Source organism: Lathyrus oleraceus, chromosome 4, assembly GCF_024323335.1.
Source record: "Lathyrus oleraceus cultivar Zhongwan6 chromosome 4, CAAS_Psat_ZW6_1.0, whole genome shotgun sequence".
NCBI classification, from domain to species: domain Eukaryota; kingdom Viridiplantae; phylum Streptophyta; class Magnoliopsida; order Fabales; family Fabaceae; genus Lathyrus; species Lathyrus oleraceus.
Window position 1 is genome coordinate 435,321,298 of NC_066582.1, and position 20,839 is coordinate 435,342,136.

At 34.3% G+C, this 20,839-nt stretch overlaps 2 protein-coding genes across 2 annotated transcripts; both read left to right on the top strand.

The window, feature by feature from the left end:
* The first annotated feature begins 256 nt into the window (after positions 1 to 256).
* Positions 257 to 945, top strand: LOC127137848 (ras-related protein RABB1c-like). The gene has a single exon (XM_051064270.1). The coding sequence runs from the start codon at positions 307 to 309 to the stop codon at positions 943 to 945; it is 639 nt and encodes a 212-aa protein (XP_050920227.1). The 5' UTR covers positions 257 to 306.
* A 19,005-nt stretch (positions 946 to 19,950) lies between these two features.
* On the top strand, positions 19,951 to 20,628 carry LOC127137849 (ras-related protein RABB1c-like). Its single transcript, XM_051064271.1, has one exon. It carries the CDS (start codon positions 19,990 to 19,992, stop codon positions 20,626 to 20,628), a length of 639 nt encoding a protein of 212 aa, XP_050920228.1. The 5' UTR covers positions 19,951 to 19,989.
* Positions 20,629 to 20,839: the final 211 nt, after the last annotated feature.

Below are 20,839 nucleotides of genomic sequence, written 5' to 3' on the forward strand. Positions count from 1 at the left end.
AATTTCTTTTTTGAAAATACTTTTGAATTATCGTTTAGTTCCGAATATCTTGATTTATCCTCGAGTATTCTGAATAAGAGAGTATTCTGAATAAGATTAGCTTAGTTTGTTATTAATTAGTTTCCCTAAGATTTTTATCCCTATAAATAGCTAGTTTGTTATTAATTAGTTTCCCTTAGATTTTTATCCCTATAAATAGTGCATCGCTTTACTGAATCATCACAGTCCCTCACTTTTATATCTCTGTATTCTTCTTTCTCCTTTGTCACCTCTTTATTCCCCGTTCGCAAAATCCTAACAGAGAAAATGTCTTACTCACACATCTTCAAATACATAATAATCGGAGACACAGGAGTCGGAAAATCATGCCTTCTAATCCGTTTCGCTGACAACCGCTTTCAACCCTTCCACGACGTAACAATCGGTGTGGAATTCGGTGTGAGGACGATCAACATTAATAACAAACCAATCAGGTTACAAATATGGGACACAGCAGGTCAAGAAAAATTCAAATCAATAACAACATCATATTACAGAGGAGCAGTAGGTGCATTACTGGTTTACGATATAACAAGGAGAGAAACATTTCATCACATAGCTGGCTGGTTAGAAGATTTGAAGCGACATGCAAATTCAAATATGATCTTTATGTTAATCGGAAACAAGGCCGATCTCAGTAAGAAGCGCGCTGTAAGTACTGAAGAAGGCGAGAAGTTTGCGAAGGAGAATGGTTTGATGTTCATGGAGGTTTCGGCGAAAAGTGCAGAAAATGTTGAAGATGCGTTCATAAAAACAGCGGGAATAATATATAAAAGGATTGAAAATGGAAATTTTGATGTGGTGAATGAGAGTCGTGGAATCCAAATTGGAAGTGAAAGTAAACCATCAGTAGCTATGGATAATAAGGTCCCTTCTGTTTTTGGTGGAAGCTGTTGTAGCAGTTGAACTCAACTCAATAAATTAGGGGCTTCAATGTAGTTTCTTATCACTTTTATTTTATTTTATTTTTTATTCTCTATATTTTTTAATAAATTTTTATAAACATTCTCGATCTTTTTGAGTATGATATTAAGTTTATAATTCTCGATCAATAATTTTTAAAGGAGTTTAAATTTATGAATTATTTGTAATTAAACATTCAAACAAAAATAAATCAAACAAACTCTCAAAATTTTAAATTATTTATAATTATGCACTTTATAATCTTTAAAACAATTTTAAACAACCCACCGAACTTTTAAAATAATAGGACCCAATAATAATATTAATTAAAAGGTTAAATATGTTGCTAGTATTTTTGAATATTTTAGATTTTATTTTTAATCTTTTAAAAAAATAATAATAATGATTTTTTTAATTTTTCATCCATATTTTTTATTCTTATCCGTAACATCCATTAATAAAAACCGATATGGCATGACAAGTGATAAGACTAATGTGATAAAGATATTAATATGGATGTCATGTGATATTTTGTCACTGTTTTGTATTATTTATATTAATTAAAATTATAGTGATAGATATTCCGTCGCTAATATAAACATCATAAAAAAAACTCATAAACTATAAGAAATTCGTAGTTAATCCCAAGCTAATTCAAACACATATTATGACTTAGCTTTTGTTTATTTTTTTCATGATTTTTTTACAAGAAAATTTATCACATTATAAGGATTTCTCACAAAAATTTGATTATTTTTTAATTGAAATTAATTAAATATAATTTTTTAAACATTAATTTTATATGAAAAAAACAACGCAAGCGTTCGTATATGATTGATTTTTCCGCAAATCTTATGCAAGAACTTATATCATAATACGTAAAAAAAAAAACATCTGTAAATTTTCATGATATTTTGAATAAGTGTTGATTTATTTTGATTTTTTGATCGAAACACCAACAAATGCATTTTTTTTCCAGAGACAAAATGAGAAACTTAACACTATTGATTATAAAAAGGCCGGCATACTTTAATTTTTTTTTTCATGTTAGTGTATCATATTATAAGGATCTCTTCTGAAAAAAATAGATTTTTTTTGGCATTAGATAAATAAATAAACAAATTTTAAGCGTCAATTATCCATGAAATAAAAACAACGCAACATTGACATATGATTGAATTTTGAGATCATTATAATATGATAAACGTCCTTGAAAAAAATCATGAAAAAATACAAAGTCTATGTCAAAAAAATGATGTGTTTTAACAAGGAATTAGCTACGGATTAGCTACATATTAACTACGCTTTCTGAGTTTTTCTTTATGATGTTCATGTTAGCGATAAAATTTCCGTCTCTATAAATGTGGCATAAATGTCAGCATCTTTGCCACGATAACATTACCACATGTCATGTCAGCTTTTATTAACGGATGTTGGTAGGAGGAAACAAAAGTGTGGATAAAAAATATGATAAAAATTATTCTTTGAATTTTTTTTTAAAAGATTAAAGGTGAAATTTTAGATATTTAAAGGAACTATAACATTTTAATTAAAAGTTTATGGTTGGTTTTTTTAGTTTAGAAGGGTTTTGGGTTTTGATAGTGAAGAGTTAATAAGAGAGAGTTATGTCATTTGCTTCTCCTGAACCATTTTCAAAAGTTGAGGAATTCAATCAAAAGCTTTGGACCCTTTTGGTTTACTCAAAAAGTTTTGGACCTAGACACGATGCTATTCTGTACCAAAATTAAGTTTAAATTTAAATTTTGTTTTTTTATGGAAAAAAACAAATTTTATTAAAAAATTAAAAGTTATTTATAATTGATTTGTTTAAATATTCGTATCATTAGTCACGAAGATATAATGATTTTTTTTAAATAATCATTTTTTTAATTAAAATTCTAAAATAACTATTTTTTTAAAATATTTATCAAAATAACCACTTTTAAAAAAAATATCTAACCTGGGCGCTAGTTGCATTGGCGCATCCAATGAAAATCTTATTCATTTGCGTCACGTGCAATGATGCATGCATGTGAAGGCGTCACGTGCAATGGCGCATGCATGTGTAGGTATCACATGCAATGGTGCATGCATAGTGCACTCTATGTATGTGCTAATGCATGTGGCTACTGCTCCGCCACTCATCTATAAATACAACATCACCCTCCCATAATTTTTCACACAACTTCTTACCCTCTCTTTTCATTTTTCTTCAATCTCCTTCAATTTTCTTTAAAATGTCTGCATATTCATACTTGTGTCCTTATATTCACAAGAGAAATGCCTATTTAATCTTTTCAATAGTGCAACCTCCGATGAAGATCCGACTTTGGAATGTAGATACGTTCGAACATCTTAACAAGACCTTGAATCGTTGGTTAGATGGAGACATTGTAGATGGTGAAATGATCAGAAGAATTCAATGGCTTGATATGATGTTCAACCAAAATGGAGAAGTTCGTTTTTGGGTCAATATTAAAACTAACAGAGACGTTCACATGGTGGTTTATACTTCTCACAAAATTATTTTAATGGTTGTAATCGCATAGTTCTGTTGTTTCTGTGTTGTATTTGTTTGTGATGTTATTTTATTTGTTGTAGTTTCTTGTGTTGTTGTTTAATTATTGTATTTGTTCTGCTTATCATATGAAATGAATGTTGTTTTTAATATAAAGCAAAAGAGTTACAATTAAAATTATTTTGGTGTGCTTGTTCCAACACTGGGACAGTTAGTACGATTATAACCGGGTTGGCGACATGAACTACATAATCTAACCATTTTGTTCGTCGTATCCATTTCGATTCGAATATGGGTGATGTTTGGGCGACCCTTTTTCTTTCTTCGCATTATTTCATTGTGCCAGAGAGTGTCTCCTTGATATGCAGGCCAATAATCCTTCTTTGCTACCACCGAAAAGCTAATTTTGTAAACATTGCAAAGGTTTATGACTTTGTAAACATTGGATAGTAAGTTGGAAGAATCTTGTCAAACCTATGCACATGCCGCTATGACATGGGAGCATGGCATACGAAAGGCTTGGAACTTTCCGTAGTCGCACCAACCTCTATCTAGTTCCACTCGATAGTGTCCCATCAGCATTCCTTCATTGTGATCTATTGACTCAGCAACATTGTACCAACCTTTATACGGTCAAACACCGTGACCACGCGTGTGTTAGTTTTGGCAACTTCCTCTTTAATGAATTTCAATGAAGCATCACTAAACAACTTCCCAGATTGTAACACTGAACTCCATTTGGAACGTTTGATCTCAAACAACGCCCCTAGCCTAAAATAGGTTGCTTGCACTAAAACGGTTATATGTGGGTTTCGGATGCCTTTGAAGACAGAGTTCATTGATTGCACAAGGTTTTGAAAGAATATTCTGTTAATGCATACCCTATGTTGACAATATGTCTCTATTGACCATGGGTGATGAACATCGAGGAACAATCGATAATATTGCAACATTTGTATGTTATTACTTATTCTATATTGTTTATTACTTATTCTTATTTCCTAACAAAATGTATCTATTATTTATTACTTATTCTTACTTATTTCTTACTTATATTTTGTTAGGACCCAAAGAGATTTCGATGTCATGTACATGAATATGTTCCACACGATCCTTTGATAGAACCATATCTTCGAGGATGTACCATAGTGACCGTGTAAAATTGCAGTTCGGCATGCAACAACAAATTCCAGAACCTCCGACGGGTTTAGGAGATTGGCATCAACAAAGAGTCGATGGCCAATGGGATTATTCTTATTGGAGAGACTTTGCAAAAGATATGTGCCATCATTGGAGGAATCGACGACAACACATCTTAAACGAACCAATCATACATGGTGCTAGACCAACTCAACATTGTATGGTATGGTTTAGGTCGATTAACACGTCGCAGTTTGTGTCTGAGCCAAGGTATTTGATTGATCCATGCCAACGAGCTTTATCATCAAACACCCAATAACAAATCCCCGCCCAAGAACAATGTCAACCCACCCAAACCCAATGACCAACCTCACACCATCACCCTACCTTATACACCCAACGATCAAACACCTAACCACGCAACCAATTCATGTCACACACCCAAACTCAAAAGCAGGAACCAAACCCTGACCACCAACAAACATACGTAACCACCACATCTGTCTATTGCCCGGATGATTCATATGATTTAATCTCATCCCATCATAGCCTTCCACTTATGAACACCCAAACATCCCAACGCCATAACACCCAACCATTGTTTGACTTTATTACACCACATGAACCATTGCTTCTTTTCCAAAACGATTCAATGTCCCAATTCGGGCAACCATGTCGTCCACAAACCACCCAACCACAACGACCCAACTATGACAACATGGGCACCGAACTCAATTACGGCAGCGTCGTTGGCGGTAACACCCCTAACTATTTGGGAGAAATAATGCAAAATTTATCGAATACCGTTGTTCCTTCCACCGGACCTTCACACCAACCACCATTGCATCATGTTAGCACTCAAAGACCCCAAACACCTCAGGAAAATCGTGGGAGACCTCGAAGACAGGCAAATCCACCAGGATGTGGAACAGGGGGACATTTCAATAGGGCGGATCATTGATTTTCTTGTTAATTGTTATGTATTTTAACTTTATATCATAATATTATTAAGTATTTTTCATTTACCTATTTATTTCATTTATTTATAAGTATAAAATTCAAAATTCAAAAAAAAATACATAAAGCTTGCGCCACATGCAATGGAGCATGCACACGATAGATAGTAAGCAAGCGCCAATTGCATTGACATCACTGCATGCATGCGTCAATGGTATTGCCGCCTTTGCTCAATGACAAAATGCATGCGCCAACCCAACTGGCGCATGCTTTAAACATGTGCATGAAACATGGTTATTTTGGTAAATAACTTGAAATTATGGTTACTTAAGAAATTAAATTGAAATAGTTTTTTTTAATTCAGATACAATATTGGTTCTCTTTGGATGGTGTGGACTACTAGGACATGGTCTCTAGTGTTATTTTTTTTTCTAATGACAAATGAAGGCGGCTCATCATACTTTTAGGGGTTTTCACCCACCATGGTGAAAAATCAATAATGCTTTTAAAATTTAGAACTTAAACTTTGTACGCATCTAAAATACAATCAAGTTAAGTCTCAAACTGATGCTAAGAAACATAGCTGAAACAATCTGGATGTTAATCTCTGTATCTTTTTTGGAGGTTAATGTTCATATTTTTAAATAAGGTTAATGTTCGGAGCTATTTGATTTATATAAATGCGTTAAGAGCTCCCTCTTCCTTCTTCATTTTAGAAACTTACTCATAATCTAAAACAGGTATCGTGAGAAAACTCCATTTTCATAATTTTTCAAGCCTTGTCACATGTTTTACTCCATTGCACTCAATTCTAGTGCATTTCTAAATCTCTACTCCACTCCATTCAATGTGAAATCATCCACTTCTCACGTTCGGTAAGTTTTTCATTTTCTTTTTGTTTTTAATTAGTTTGAAGTTAAACACATATAATAGTTTGTTTATGATACATTATATTATAGTTAAATGCATAATAGGTTATTTAGTAAGGCATGCATTTATATTATTTGAAGTTTGAATTTTAGAGCTTAGGGCATGTTGCGTTTCTGCGTTTTTCTGGTTTAGCCTGGATACAGAAGTTAACTTTTGTATTTTTCTAATATGCATAACTTGTTTAATTTTGCCTGTCATGTCACTGGGATTTTATTATGATATGATTTTACTGGTTTAATTAAAGTTAAAGTGTATGACAACCAGTAAATATTGAGACATAGTAGAGTGCCTCGCCATGCTTCCATTCGAAGGAAAATGCTAGACCCTCGGGTCCAGCCCTTGGTGCCACTTCATTTGATGTAGAAACATCATCTTATCAAGTTCATATGTCTCTGATATCGTCTTCCCGGAGGCATGTGTCCCTTGTTGTTTCCCTAGAAGTCTAACTTGCTACCCTAAAATTCCAACTTGGGGTTGTTGTTCCTGATGTTTTTCTAGGAGGCCTCTCAGACACGTCACTACTTTATATATATGCAAGACATGCTGCCATGTACATGTGAGATGGAGAGGTAAAATAAATTTCTATTTTTTCTTTTAAACATATGTGTTATAATATTTGAAATTTATGACGATAATGTATTTTCTTACAACATTTTGAGTAGTTAAAATGTATCAACCACGGTAGGAAGATTGTGAAGCTCCAAAAGCCTAATGAACCATGGTTTAAGGATGCATCTATCTGGACTGGAAGATTTATTCATGACGGGGTATACTTGTTTTAACCATGATTTGTTGTCTTCTTTCATAGAGAGATAACACTCATAGACGTCATCATTTCATCTTCTGATCGGTGAGATGTCCAACACATTTGATGACGTGTTATCCCTCTAAAATATTTCGATCATAGGAAGATTATTAAACTTCTTTAGAATCACTAGGCCTGATGCACTGGACATGGTGGTGAAATATTTGGGAGCTCACCCAAGTGATGACCAACAGGAGATAGATGACACTAGAGGATGTCATGCCAGATTTAGCTTTCTGGAAAAGTTATACAGATACCGCTTGGATATGACAGTTAAAGCTGATGGTGATGATGCATGGATTGTGTATCATTGAGTATGTGCATTAAGGTCATACCTTATGTATTTTTTTGGCACATCCATATTTATGGACAAAGTGCATATTATGTCGATGTTGTCTATATGAGATACTTCATTGACTTTGAGAGAATTCATGAGTATAAATAAGGGGCCTCTTATTTGGTTTACCTCTACTCCAAGTTAGGAGAAGCTTATTATGGAAGACTAGAAAAATGACAGCAAACAACATGCTATTTATGGTAATATATTTGCACCTTTAGTGTTACGAATATTTCATAATACTTATGCAACATCGTTACTAATATTTCATATAAACCTTTTTCTAACATGGATCCTTAAGCACTTTTCATGTCTCTCTGGCTGGGCATATATGGATGACTACAAAGAGGCTTTGCCACCGCTTGCTCCTTCAACCTGCTTAGAGGCAATCAGGCGACTGAGTCATTTCGATTTTATCTTGACCGCATTGCAACAAGTGATATAAACTTCACATTGTACAGAGTTCACTGTGAAACATGTCCCTTTGATGAAATATCCTTCTACTCCTAATGGTTGGCTTATGGATAAATACTGATGTATCCACATCTACCTGAGTGAGTTATGCGTCAGTTTTTCTATCAACATGGTATTCCTAGAGTCTCAACCATTGTTGCTCCCTCCGCAGTCCTCCATAGAGATGTTGATAGGATATTTATGGAGTACCATGATCATCTGGTCCTAGAGGATGCACATAGTGTGTCAGCTCCTCAATCATGGAGTACTTTATATTGCTACATCCAATGGTTTTATTATAGTGTCACATCTTTATGTGACACTAGATGTAGAGGGGGGTGCATCTATGCCAGCTCATCATGATATACTGGAAGAGGAGTCGGCTAGGGTGAACCATGTCATTGATGTTTTTCTAATATGTCAGTGTATTGTGGCTATTGGGAGAGCGGACATAAATATAGGAGAGTTTCAAGAAGGAACTCGTGGGAGGTTACTTGTAAAGGCCATGATAAGGGTTTATTATAATGTTAATCATATGTTTGATTCTATTAGAAATAGTTCCGATGATAATTTTGAGAGTTAGTTGCATAAGGGTATAAGCTGAAAAATCAGTGGCCTTTATAGGCTGATTAGTCTCAGGATTAAGGTAGATATAAGTTTAATTGAGATTATAAACATTGACATTACCTTCATTGTTGTGGATTCTAATATCACTGTTAGTGATGTTGTTAGTGGCAATATCCCAATAGTGATGGTAGAAAGCAAATGGAATACCATTTAGACCTAGGGACACATTACTTTTAGTTCGTGAATAGCCCGACTAACCATAGTGGGGGAGAAATTTGTTTGGAGTTCCTCATACATTGAGGGATTAACTTTGTTATAAACCACCTTGCAAATGTCCTTGTTTTCTTGTCAATTATTTGAAGTGAAAATATTAGTAAAATAACTAGCAGGATATCTGAATTTCATGTTGAAGAACTTGTTCAGTTTTCTATCATACCATAACCAAACTAAACCATATTTGATTATATTTCTAGCTAAATTCTGACTAGTTTCTAATGATTGTAGTTTCATCTCAAAACAATGCATGTAGAGGAAGTTATACAAAAGTTCAATGGTTTATTTCCCCCCTTTCTCAATATTGAACATTCACAAATCAACTAAAACTCTTCAAATGATTATATTTATACCAATAATTATTTTGTAGCTAAGAAATCATACAAAAACATTTAATTTCTAGTCATCACATTCTCAACTAACCTAGGGTTTCAAACATACTAACTTGATCATAAAATTAATCATTATATCTAATTTTTTTATAGGAAGAAATTACTAGTTTATATCTAACTAAGATTAGAAGCTTATACAAAATCACCTCAGAGGGAGGGAAGGAAAAACTCCTATGAGTTAGGTGATGAAATTTTCCTCAAATCTCTCTATGGTGACTCTAGAATGAAGGAAAATAGTTATGAATCTAAACCTGGACTTGGAATGGTGGAATGGATCCATTCAACTTTCATGCAATCCTTAAAGCCCCCTTCTAGCTCAAAAATCGTGTAACACTAATGCTGAATGGGAAAAATATGAGTTTTGGTCTAAAAAGGGGCTTATATAAGATATATAGGAAAGACCATTTTCCCCTCTAGTTACTAGGTATTTTCTAGTCCACCATTTGTTACTATTATTTTTATAATACCCTTAATTTTCATAATTTCTTCTAATTTTTTGCTTACAAATTAAACAAAATATTCCTAATTCTATTTCATAAAAGACTTCTAATCCATTTTTTTAAGACATTCAAACTAATTTTGAAGAACACTTTGAACATGCAACTCGGAGTTCATGGTAGCCAGCATGAGACAAGCAGTTTCATTGGCATCATCGACATGCTTCTTATAAGCATCTATTTCTGCCTTAGGTGCAGAACTAGGAGGTTCCTCTTTAGGAATAGGTTTCTCCAAGACATACAGCTTTCTATTATGTTTGAGGACAATCCTCAGATTTCGGTGCCAATCCAGAAAATTTGTCCCAGACAATTTTTCTTTGTCAAGGATTGATCGCAAAATGTTTGTTAGAGATGTTTGTTGAGATTAATGAAAATATAAGTATCAATGACATATTTAATTAGTTCTTTAATTAAATATGCTCCCACTATTTTACTCAAAACAAATGACCCTCATCATTTGATTCAGAAAATCCCGTTGGAAGATTTTCTAGTGGGTCGAGATCCATATTTCACTTTGTTCTAAGTCCGCGTAGGCGGATTACACAAAACTAGGTTATTTAGGTAGGAACTCCTTCCAATTGTATCTAATACAACTCTCGAAAATTTCAGTTGGGTGAATAACTCCTTATTCCAATCCATCATATGGATCATTTCCAACTCTTGCTTCTAAACATATATAATCTTATTATAATTTGTTTAGTTAAGTTTGACCCATTGTTTTAGCAGTTGGATATTACAATTATCCCATCGCACCTTACTAATATAGAACATGCACCTCGCGTAGGCGAAACCTACATTATCTGATACTAGTCTTGATGAGTGCTAAAACTTGGAAAGCATAAACTTAATATTTAATTTGAGGGAATTGCAATTGTTCTGATCTCACCGGCTTATTTATCATATAAACCGTCTCTCACATGCATCAACATATATTCACATGCATCAACATACATACACATGCATCAACATGCATAATGAAACAGTTATGGCCCCTAGCGCAATTGTTCTCCCAAGCCAATGAGAGAACCTAAGCTAACTTAATAACGATCTAAGCATCTTCAAGCAAGATCTTCAAGGTTGTCCTCCTTTGATATTGAGTTCTTCTCTTTCTTCATAACATTGTCCTCCTTTGATATTGAATTCTTCTCTTTCTTCATAACATTATATTACATAAGGAACTCGTTTTACATACGAGGGATTGAGATGAGAAAAGAAGTTACATTAAGAGATTAAAAGAGAGGCATGACACGCAGGTCGTATTTTAAAATCCCAAAACAAAATAAAGGAAAACCAAGGCCATAACCGATCACCACAAGACAATAATAATAAACACATTATTATTATTATTATTATTTTTAATTCCTTTAATTAATTAAAACCAAATTAAATTTCGGCGACCGATTACACTACGCAGAGTTAGTCGGGGGTTCGTTGCTCGGTCAGCGGGAACGGGGGGTCAAGGGGGCAGCACCCCTTGCGGGGTTGTAGGGGAAGCGTCCCTGTCCGAAATTTTTAATGAACAATTCATTTGAAATCGACATCGTTTTGCATCAACACAACTCTTGCGCAGTCACAAAACAGAAACCCCAAGAATTCTGACTATGTGAATGTGACGACCGTCACAAGCATGTTACGACCGTCACGTCTAGCTTGTTACGACCGTCATAGGCCCATGATGAACGTCACGCGGCCAGACCAACAGAATTGCCTAGAATTCTTGATCTGTGAATGTGACGACCGTCACAAAGCATGTTACGACCGTCACGTCCAGCTTGTTATGATCGTCACAGGTCCATGACGATCGTCACGCGGCCAAAATACCAGCGCTTTGAAACAGTCAACAAACGTGTTCCTACAAGCCCTCAATTCACAACTCCTTGACGGCACAACCCTTGTGTCGTCACTAACCCTAATGCACCAATTTCAGACCGTCAAACACACCTCGATTGTTGATTCAGTATGATTGATCAACAGGTCATTGCTTCACCATACTAAAGTCAGATTCCGAAGCAAATGACCATTGATCGCTCAAAGGAAACAAAAACAGTATGTTTGAATGAACGAAATAGAAATAGTATATCATATATACCGTACTTTGCATTAGGATTACTTATATCATATATAAGTTGATCGGTCTCAATTGCGTAACCTATGGACGATCGATGTATCGCTGCTTCACCATACTAATGTCGGTTCCGAAGCATAGTCAACATCAATCATCCAAATCGTACACACATGATGTCAAATTTAATTACTCGTTTATTCTTTGATTCATTCTATCTTTTAATCATATTAATACAGAAAATAAACAGTTATCCGATGCATGGTTTCATAAGTGGCTCTGATACCACTGAAGGAGAACAACGATCCAAAATGCTGCGGAAATTAAAATTTTCTACTTTAGTGATCCTTACGAATGGGCATGATCATTGATAGAATAGTTACCTCTTGTGACGATTGAAACCTTTGACGCAGATCTATGGAGTGATCACGAATGTTGAACGATGACAACGCCTCTACTTAGTCCACACGAGCGGATTTCTTCAATCTCAATGCTAGCTGCTGTGAATGAAGGCTTTGAGTGTGAGAGAGAGAGAGAGAAAGAGAAAACTAAAATGCAACCACAATGAATGCTTCTACACAAGGGTTCTATTTATAGAACCACTTGTGTGGGCTTCAAGCTAAAAAGCCCACTTAAGTGTATGTGGCCCATATCTTATAATATGCCCAAAATCACTTAAGCGCGTGGTACATTACCATATTTCGTATTCTACTTAAGTACACTGTACCTTACGATGTTCTACAATTCACTTAAGTGCACCGTACCTTACAGTGTTCCTTAGTTACTCTATCTCTCATCAATCCGTCCTTTGTGTGTGACCCTGTAGGTTTTTGCGGCATTGGCAATTATATTAAATCACGTATTTAATATAATAAACAGTGAGCGGTATCTAGCAACACATCACTGTTACCCAAGACACGAAAATGTCATGTGATCTGACAAATCCTTCTGTGATAATACTTATGTGCATAATTACCCTTTTGCCCTTATGTCTATATTGAACATAAGGCATAGACTGTGTCATCCTTGTCTAGTTCAATATCGGGCCCATAGACATTTATCCTGTTATGCAGGATGGAAAAATTCCATCTAGGTCACTCATGTCCCTCAGCATGCTTCGTGGAGTACCCATCAACTGTCTTTATGGTTATCCAGTTACGGACAACGTTTGATTAGCAATAAAGCACTCGACTCTACATCTAGGGTCCATAGTGGTTTCAGGTCGAAGGGTGGTATACACCATTATCACCATGAGAATAACTTATGACACTTTGCATAAAATTTTATTTAGTATTCTCATAGCGGGTCAATCCAGTATAAATATTACTCTTAATATTCATACCTATGTTTAAATCATCATAACTCCTTATCCATGATCCATGAGATGTGATCATCAGTCTATATACATAATAGTCTTAATGCTTTAATGTTATCCCACTTCACAATAAAGCTCGACTACGAATACTTTAAGAATAGTGTCCTTATGTTTAATGTGATCTCATGATCAAGTCACACTTGATACATTAAACGGACTAGCTATTCTAGGGACTTTATTAAACAAATATAATAAAGAAAAAGCCTTTTATTATTAATAAATAATTCGATACAAGTACCAAAAGTATTGGCCTCTAGGGCTTAAACCAACAGAATGGAATTAGATTTATACGAATGAAATTGACACTTTGAATGATCTTGTATGACTTGATGCTTGAAATGAATGAATTTGCTATGAACTTGAATGAATTAATATGAACATGGATTATAAATGAACTATGGACATTAATTGGATAGACATGGGTGATTTGATGAACTAGAATGAATGTCATATGAACAAGATTAAGACCATGACTTGAACATGAATTAAACATGCCTGATGAACAAGGCTATGACTTGAATGAACCATTAATCATGAACCAATGGACATGACCCAAACTTGGATTGAATCATACTAGGCTTTAGCAAACTTTGATGGACAAATGATAAGCATTGAAAATGTCATGAAATGGACTTGAGTAACATTGACCATATAAAACCAAGCAAGACATGGACTAGGCACTTGAAATGACCATATGAAGTAGGCTAAGCAAGACATGAACTTGGATTGGGTATCAAGAAATGATCAGATGAAATTCCATGGATGAATGGAAGCAGATGAAAGTTGCGGGGCCATGTACTTAGACTTAAATCAATGGTCCAAGCAAACACAAGATGCACATGTGAGGTTATGAAATCATACCCAAGACAACAACATGAATGTCAATGAACAAGAGACCATTTGATGAGTCTTAACCAAGCAAATGCATTGAGCACAATGGATGATGAAGAATCAGATGAAACTAGGGTTATGGGTCGACACAAGGGTGTTGGACATAATTAGGATTTATGGGCACCATGATCAAGTGAAGATCCCAAATTAGGGTTTTGTTTAATCAAGAAGCCAAAGTTGAATCATCAATGATAAGCACATACAAAATCATAAAGAACTACCTCCAATAAGGGTTTGATTGTTAAGCCACCTCAAGTTGAAGAGAAACCCTAGTTCTCATTAGGTGCAAGCATAAAGCTTGGAATCCATGATACCTGTCCTTTTGTATTGGACCTTGGTTATGCAAGTGAAATGAATGACCATAAGGATATACAAATGGTTAGAGTTAGTGACCTATATGAACATTGTGAAGGGTATGGTGAATTTTGTGGTATTACAGCCTACACAGTTACAGACTTTGACAAACAAGCATTTCCCTGTAAGTTTTAGACTTTAACCTATTTTCATCTTGCATACACGGTTACAGACATTGGCATCATTTTCCTTTTTCCTTATTGAGTTACAGACTCTAGCATTCAATTCCTTCTGCCTTGTATAATTACAGACTATGGCACACCTATACACCTTGCCCTTGTAGAGGTATAGACTCTGGCAATCTGCTTTTTTCCCTTGTAGAGTTACGGACTATGGCATTCATATATTTTTCTCTATGGAAATAAAAACTCTAGTTATCTCATTCTTCCTTGTGGGGTTGCAAACCTTGGCAAATATCTTTTTCTACCTTATAGAGTCTCAAACTCTGGTAGCATCCTTGGTTAAGGCCATGCTTTCACAAATTCATTGTGGTTGATTACCATCATTGGTTAATGCCATACACTTACTTTTTAAGCAATTTGCTTTACCTCTTGACAATCCAATCTCTATCTTTCCTTGTTCCACATTAGTTCCACGAACTATAGAGCTCTGACCTTCTCATTGCACGATGAGAATACGTAGACACGAGGGTTCGAATCCTCCATGAACATATTTATTTATTCTTTTTCTATCACTCCATTCATCTCCGTGATTCACCATTCAAACATATTCATTAAATATCTTCTACCTTCATTCACTTCATGTGATATACCTTTCTCTTTTAACCAAATACACATTATTTCTTTGAGCTCCATCTAGTATCTGCTTGTGAACCAAGAGATGTTTTCCCTGGTACCAAATACTTAATTCTCTTTGTTTTTCGGCCATACCATATATTGGTTAATGCTTCAGGTTATACTACATATTGATTAATGTCACCTTTACTCTTGGGTTCAGATCTCACCCTTTTTGGAGTTAAACAATATAATCATTTGGTACAGACCATACCTTTATCACTCTTCTTTCATCTCCCACCATTAGTTCTATGAACTACGGAACTCTGAATTCCTTATTACACTATAAGGATACGTGGGCATGAAGGCCATAATCCTCACCGAACACTTTATCTATTCCTTTCTTTTCCCTTTATTCTTTTCGCGAGTAATCCTTAGATATCACACTCATCCGAGCAAGAACAATCAAAATGGTTCTCGCTGAGTACAACGAATGTAAAGGGTGCTAATATCTTCCCCTTGCATATCTGACTTCCTTACCCAATTATCTTTTTCCCCCGGGTTTTATCGATGTTTTCCATTTCGTTCGGGAATAAATAAAGTTTGATGGCGACTCTGTTGTATGTTCGAACATGCGATGCATTCAGATATATTTCCGCTACCTTCAGCTGGCGACTCTGTTGGGGAAGCATTTCATAACCGTCCATTGTGACTGCTTATATGGTTTCCTGACACCAATCATAAGATCGGGGCCGACTTGTTCTCCTGTTAGAGTTTATTACCAGACCAGTTCTGATGTGCTTGCTTTGCGATTATATATATATATATATATATATATATATATATATATATATATATATATATATATATATATATATATATATATATATATATATATATATATATATATATATATATATATATATATATATATATATATATATATATATATATATATATATATATATATCCTTATTCCATAATTTTCTCTACATCGTTTCCGAGCCTCCAACTTAATCTTATCTTATTTTGAATTATCACTTTCTTTTTTGAAAATACCTTTTTTTGTGTTGCTCTGATTTGCTTGTTGCTTTCTGCATTCTTGTTTCTTTTACGTTTCTGGCATCTGTATCTGCTTTACGTGAATATATATATCTAACCTTTTGCTCTTTCAGTTTCACTAAGTCTTTTTAATTCTGACAAAAAGGGGGAGAACTAAAAACAGCTCTGATGAAAACATATCTAACTCCTATCAGAACTCTGCAAACATTGTTTCTAATCCTTTTAACTTAGACATTTGCAGGAGAGTATCTAGAAACATCATATCATGGAAGGTCCGGTAAGAACTTCTGAACTCCCAGACTTATCTCAGGGGGAGCTCACTTCCATCTGATCTATAACTCTTATCAAAAAAATTGTTTCATCTCTGAATTAAGATTGTTTTGTCATCATCAAAAAGGGGAAGATTGTAAGAATAAAATTAGTTCTACAATAGAATTCCAGGATTTTGATGATAACAAAGGATGAAACCAAAAATGGCATCCTAACGAATTTTTTCTAAGTGCGCATGACTCTGAATAGCAACGAAGGATTCTGATCATTTTATCAGATACAAACATTGATCAGATACAAAGTACTAGAAGATCAGACGCATCTGAGGAAGAAGTGCGCCCAAGAAGTTCTGAATCTGAGCAAAGCAAGACAGTAAAAGAACCAGACGCTCTAACATCCACTGGTCTTAGTTCTGATGATCTAGAAGACTAGTACTCTGAGAAGCTATGATGTAACTTCAACATAATCTCCTTCTGACGCATGACTCGATATAACAAGACTCTGATGAAGTTTCTCCAAATCCAGAAAGAGTAACGGAAAGAATTTCTCAATATGGAAATGAAGTATTTTAAGAAAGAAGTTATTCAGGGAGACAAAATGGTTATGTCAAGAAACGCAGAAGTAATGATATTGAATGCTCATCAAAGACCAATATTCTGTCATCACTCCAACGGTCCTTCTCACTACTATATAAAGGACAGCCTACCTCATTGAGAGATACAACAACAACGCACAGAAAAATCATTCATATTCTCTCTCAATTTTTTTCACGAGCTGCTGCTCATACGTGAAAAACTATTGCTTAAATATTCCGCTGTAATACTTGCTTTAGAAGCACCTTCTATTACAAATCTATTTTGCTAAAATTGTTTTTGTTCCTCAAGTGACTCTGTGTAGTCTGTATACTTGAGAGGACTAAGAGATCATTCTCTTAGATGTTTGGTTGTATAATCTTTCAAGATTAGTGGATTAAGTCCTTTTTGAAGGTGAAATCACCTTGGCCGGGTGGACTGGAGTAGCTTTACTTTCTAAGCGAACCAGTATAAAATTCTGTGTGTTTTTATTTTTGAAAAAGCTTTTATTTTCTAAAACAATTCAAATCCCCCTTCTTGTTTTTCTAACCTTCATTACAGACTCTAGCATTCAATTCCTTCTGCCTTGTATAGTTACAGACTATGGCACACCTATACACCTTACCCTTGTAGAGTTATAGACTCTGGCAATATGCTTTTTTCCCTTGTAGTTACGGACTATGGCATTCATATATTTTTCCCTATGGAGTTACAAACTCTAGTTATCTCATTCTTCCTTGTGGGGTTGCAAACTTTGGCAAATATCTTTTTCTACCTTATAGAGTCTCAAACTCTGGTAGCATGCTTGGTTAAGGCCATGCTTTCACAAATTCATTGTGGTTGATTACCATCATTGGTTAATGCCATACACTTACTTTTTAAGCAATTTGCTTTGCCTATTAACAATCCAATATCTATCTTTCCTTGTTCCACATTAGTTCCACGAACTATAGAGCTCTGACCTTCTCATTGCACGATGAGAATACGTAGACACGAGGGTTCGAATCCTCCACGAACATATTTATTTATTCTTTTTCTATCACTCCATTCATCTCCATGATTCACCATTCAAACATATTCATTCAATATCTTCTACTTTCATTCACTTCATGTGATATACCTTTCTCTTTGAGCCAAATACACATTATTTCTTTGAGCTTCATCTAGTATCTGCTTGTGAACCAAGAGATGTTTTCCCTGATACCGAATACTTAATTCTCTTTGTTTTTCGGCCATACCATATAGTGGTTAATGCTTCACGCTATACTACATATTGATTAATGTCATTTGGGTTCAGATCTCACCCCTTTTTGGAGTTAAACAATATAATCATTTGGTTCAGACCATACCTTTATCACTCTTCTTTCATTTCCCACCATTAGTTCTATGAACTACGGAACTCTGAATTCCTTATTACACTATAAGGATACGTAGGCATGAAGGTCATAATCCTCGCTGAGTACAACGAATATAAGGGGTGCTAATACCTTCCCCTTGCATATCTGACTTCCTTACCCAGTTATCTCTTTCCCCCAGGTTTTATCGATGTTTTCAATCGTTCGGGAATAAATAAAGTTTGATGGCGACTCTGTTATATGTTCGAACATGCGATGCGTTCGGGTATATTTCCGCTAGCTTCAGCTGGCGACTCTGTTGGGGAAGCATTTCATAACCGTCCATTGTGACTACCTATATGGTTTCTTGACACCGATCATAAGATCAGGGCCGGCTTGTTCTCTTGTTAAAGTTTATTACCAGACCAGTTCCGATGTGCTTGCTTTGCGATTATATATATATATATATATATATATATATATATATATATATATATATATATATATATATATATATATATATATATATATATATATATATATATATATATATATATATATATATATATATATATATATATATATATAAAACCTAAAAGTTATACTTATTCCATAATTTTCTTTACATCGTTTCCCAGCCTCCAACTTAATCTTATCTTATTTCTCAATAGTATTTTGAATTATCACTTTCTTTTTTGAAAATACTTTTGAATTATCGTTTAGTTCCGATTATTTTGATTTATCCTCCGAGTATTTTGAAGAAGATTAGCTTAATCTAAAAGTTATACTTATTTCATAATTTTCTCTATATCGTTTCCCAGCCTCCAACTTAATCTTATCTTTTTTCTCATTAATATTTTGAATTATGACTTTCTTTTTTGAAAATACTTTTGAATTATCGTTTAGTTCCGATTATCTTGATTTATCCTCCGAGTATTTTGAATAAGATTAGCTTAACCTAAAAGTTATACTTATTCCATAATTTTCTCTACATTATTTCCCAGCCTCCAACTTAATCTTATCTTATTTCTCATTAATGTTTTGAATTATGACTTTCTTTTTTGAAAATACTTTTGAATTATCGTTTAGTTCCGATTATCTTGATTTATCCTCCGAGTATTCTGAATAAGATTAGCTTAACCTAAAAGTTATACTTATTCCATAATTTTCTCTACATCGTTTCCCTGTCTCCAACTTAATCTTATATCTTGAATTATCAATTTCTTTTTTGAAAATACTTTTGAATTATCGTTTAGTTCCGAATATCTTGATTTATCCTCGAGTATTCTGAATAAGAGAGTATTCTGAATAAGATTAGCTTAGTTTGTTATTAATTAGTTTCCCTAAGATTTTTATCCCTATAAATAGCTAGTTTGTTATTAATTAGTTTCCCTTAGATTTTTATCCCTATAAATAGTGCATCGCTTTACTGAATCATCACAGTCCCTCACTTTTATATCTCTGTATTCTTCTTTCTCCTTTGTCACCTCTTTATTCCCCGTTCGCAAAATCCTAACAGAGAAAATGTCTTACTCACACATCTTCAAATACATAATAATCGGAGACACAGGAGTCGGAAAATCATGCCTTCTAATCCGTTTCGCTGACAACCGCTTTCAACCCTTCCACGACGTAACAATCGGTGTGGAATTCGGTGTGAGGACGATCAACATTAATAACAAACCAATCAGGTTACAAATATGGGACACAGCAGGTCAAGAAAAATTCAAATCAATAACAACATCATATTACAGAGGAGCAGTAGGTGCATTACTGGTTTACGATATAACAAGGAGAGAAACATTTCATCACATAGCTGGCTGGTTAGAAGATTTGAAGCGACATGCAAATTCAAATATGATCTTTATGTTAATCGGAAACAAGGCCGATCTCAGTAAGAAGCGCGCTGTAAGTACTGAAGAAGGCGAGAAGTTTGCGAAGGAGAATGGTTTGATGTTCATGGAGGTTTCGGCGAAAAGTGCAGAAAATGTTGAAGATGCGTTCATAAAAACAGCGGGAATAATATATAAAAGGATTGAAAATGGAAATTTTGATGTGGTGAATGAGAGTCGTGGAATCCAAATTGGAAGTGAAAGTAAACCATCAGTAGCTATGGATAATAAGGTCCCTTCTGTTTTTGGTGGAAGCTGTTGTAGCAGTTGAACTCAACTCAATAAATTAGGGGCTTCAATGTAGTTTCTTATCACTTTTATTTTATTTTATTTTTTATTCTCTATATTTTTTAATAAATTTTTATAAACATTCTCGATCTTTTTGAGTATGATATTAAGTTTATAATTCTCGATCAATAATTTTTAAAGGAGTTTAAATTTATGAATTATTTGTAATTAAACATTCAAACAAAAATAAATCA

Coding starts and splice junctions, on each gene's coding strand:
- LOC127137849 (XM_051064271.1), top strand. CDS start 19,990: ATGTCTTACTCACACATCTTCAAATACATAATAATCGGAGACACAGGA.
- LOC127137848 (XM_051064270.1), top strand. CDS start 307: ATGTCTTACTCACACATCTTCAAATACATAATAATCGGAGACACAGGA.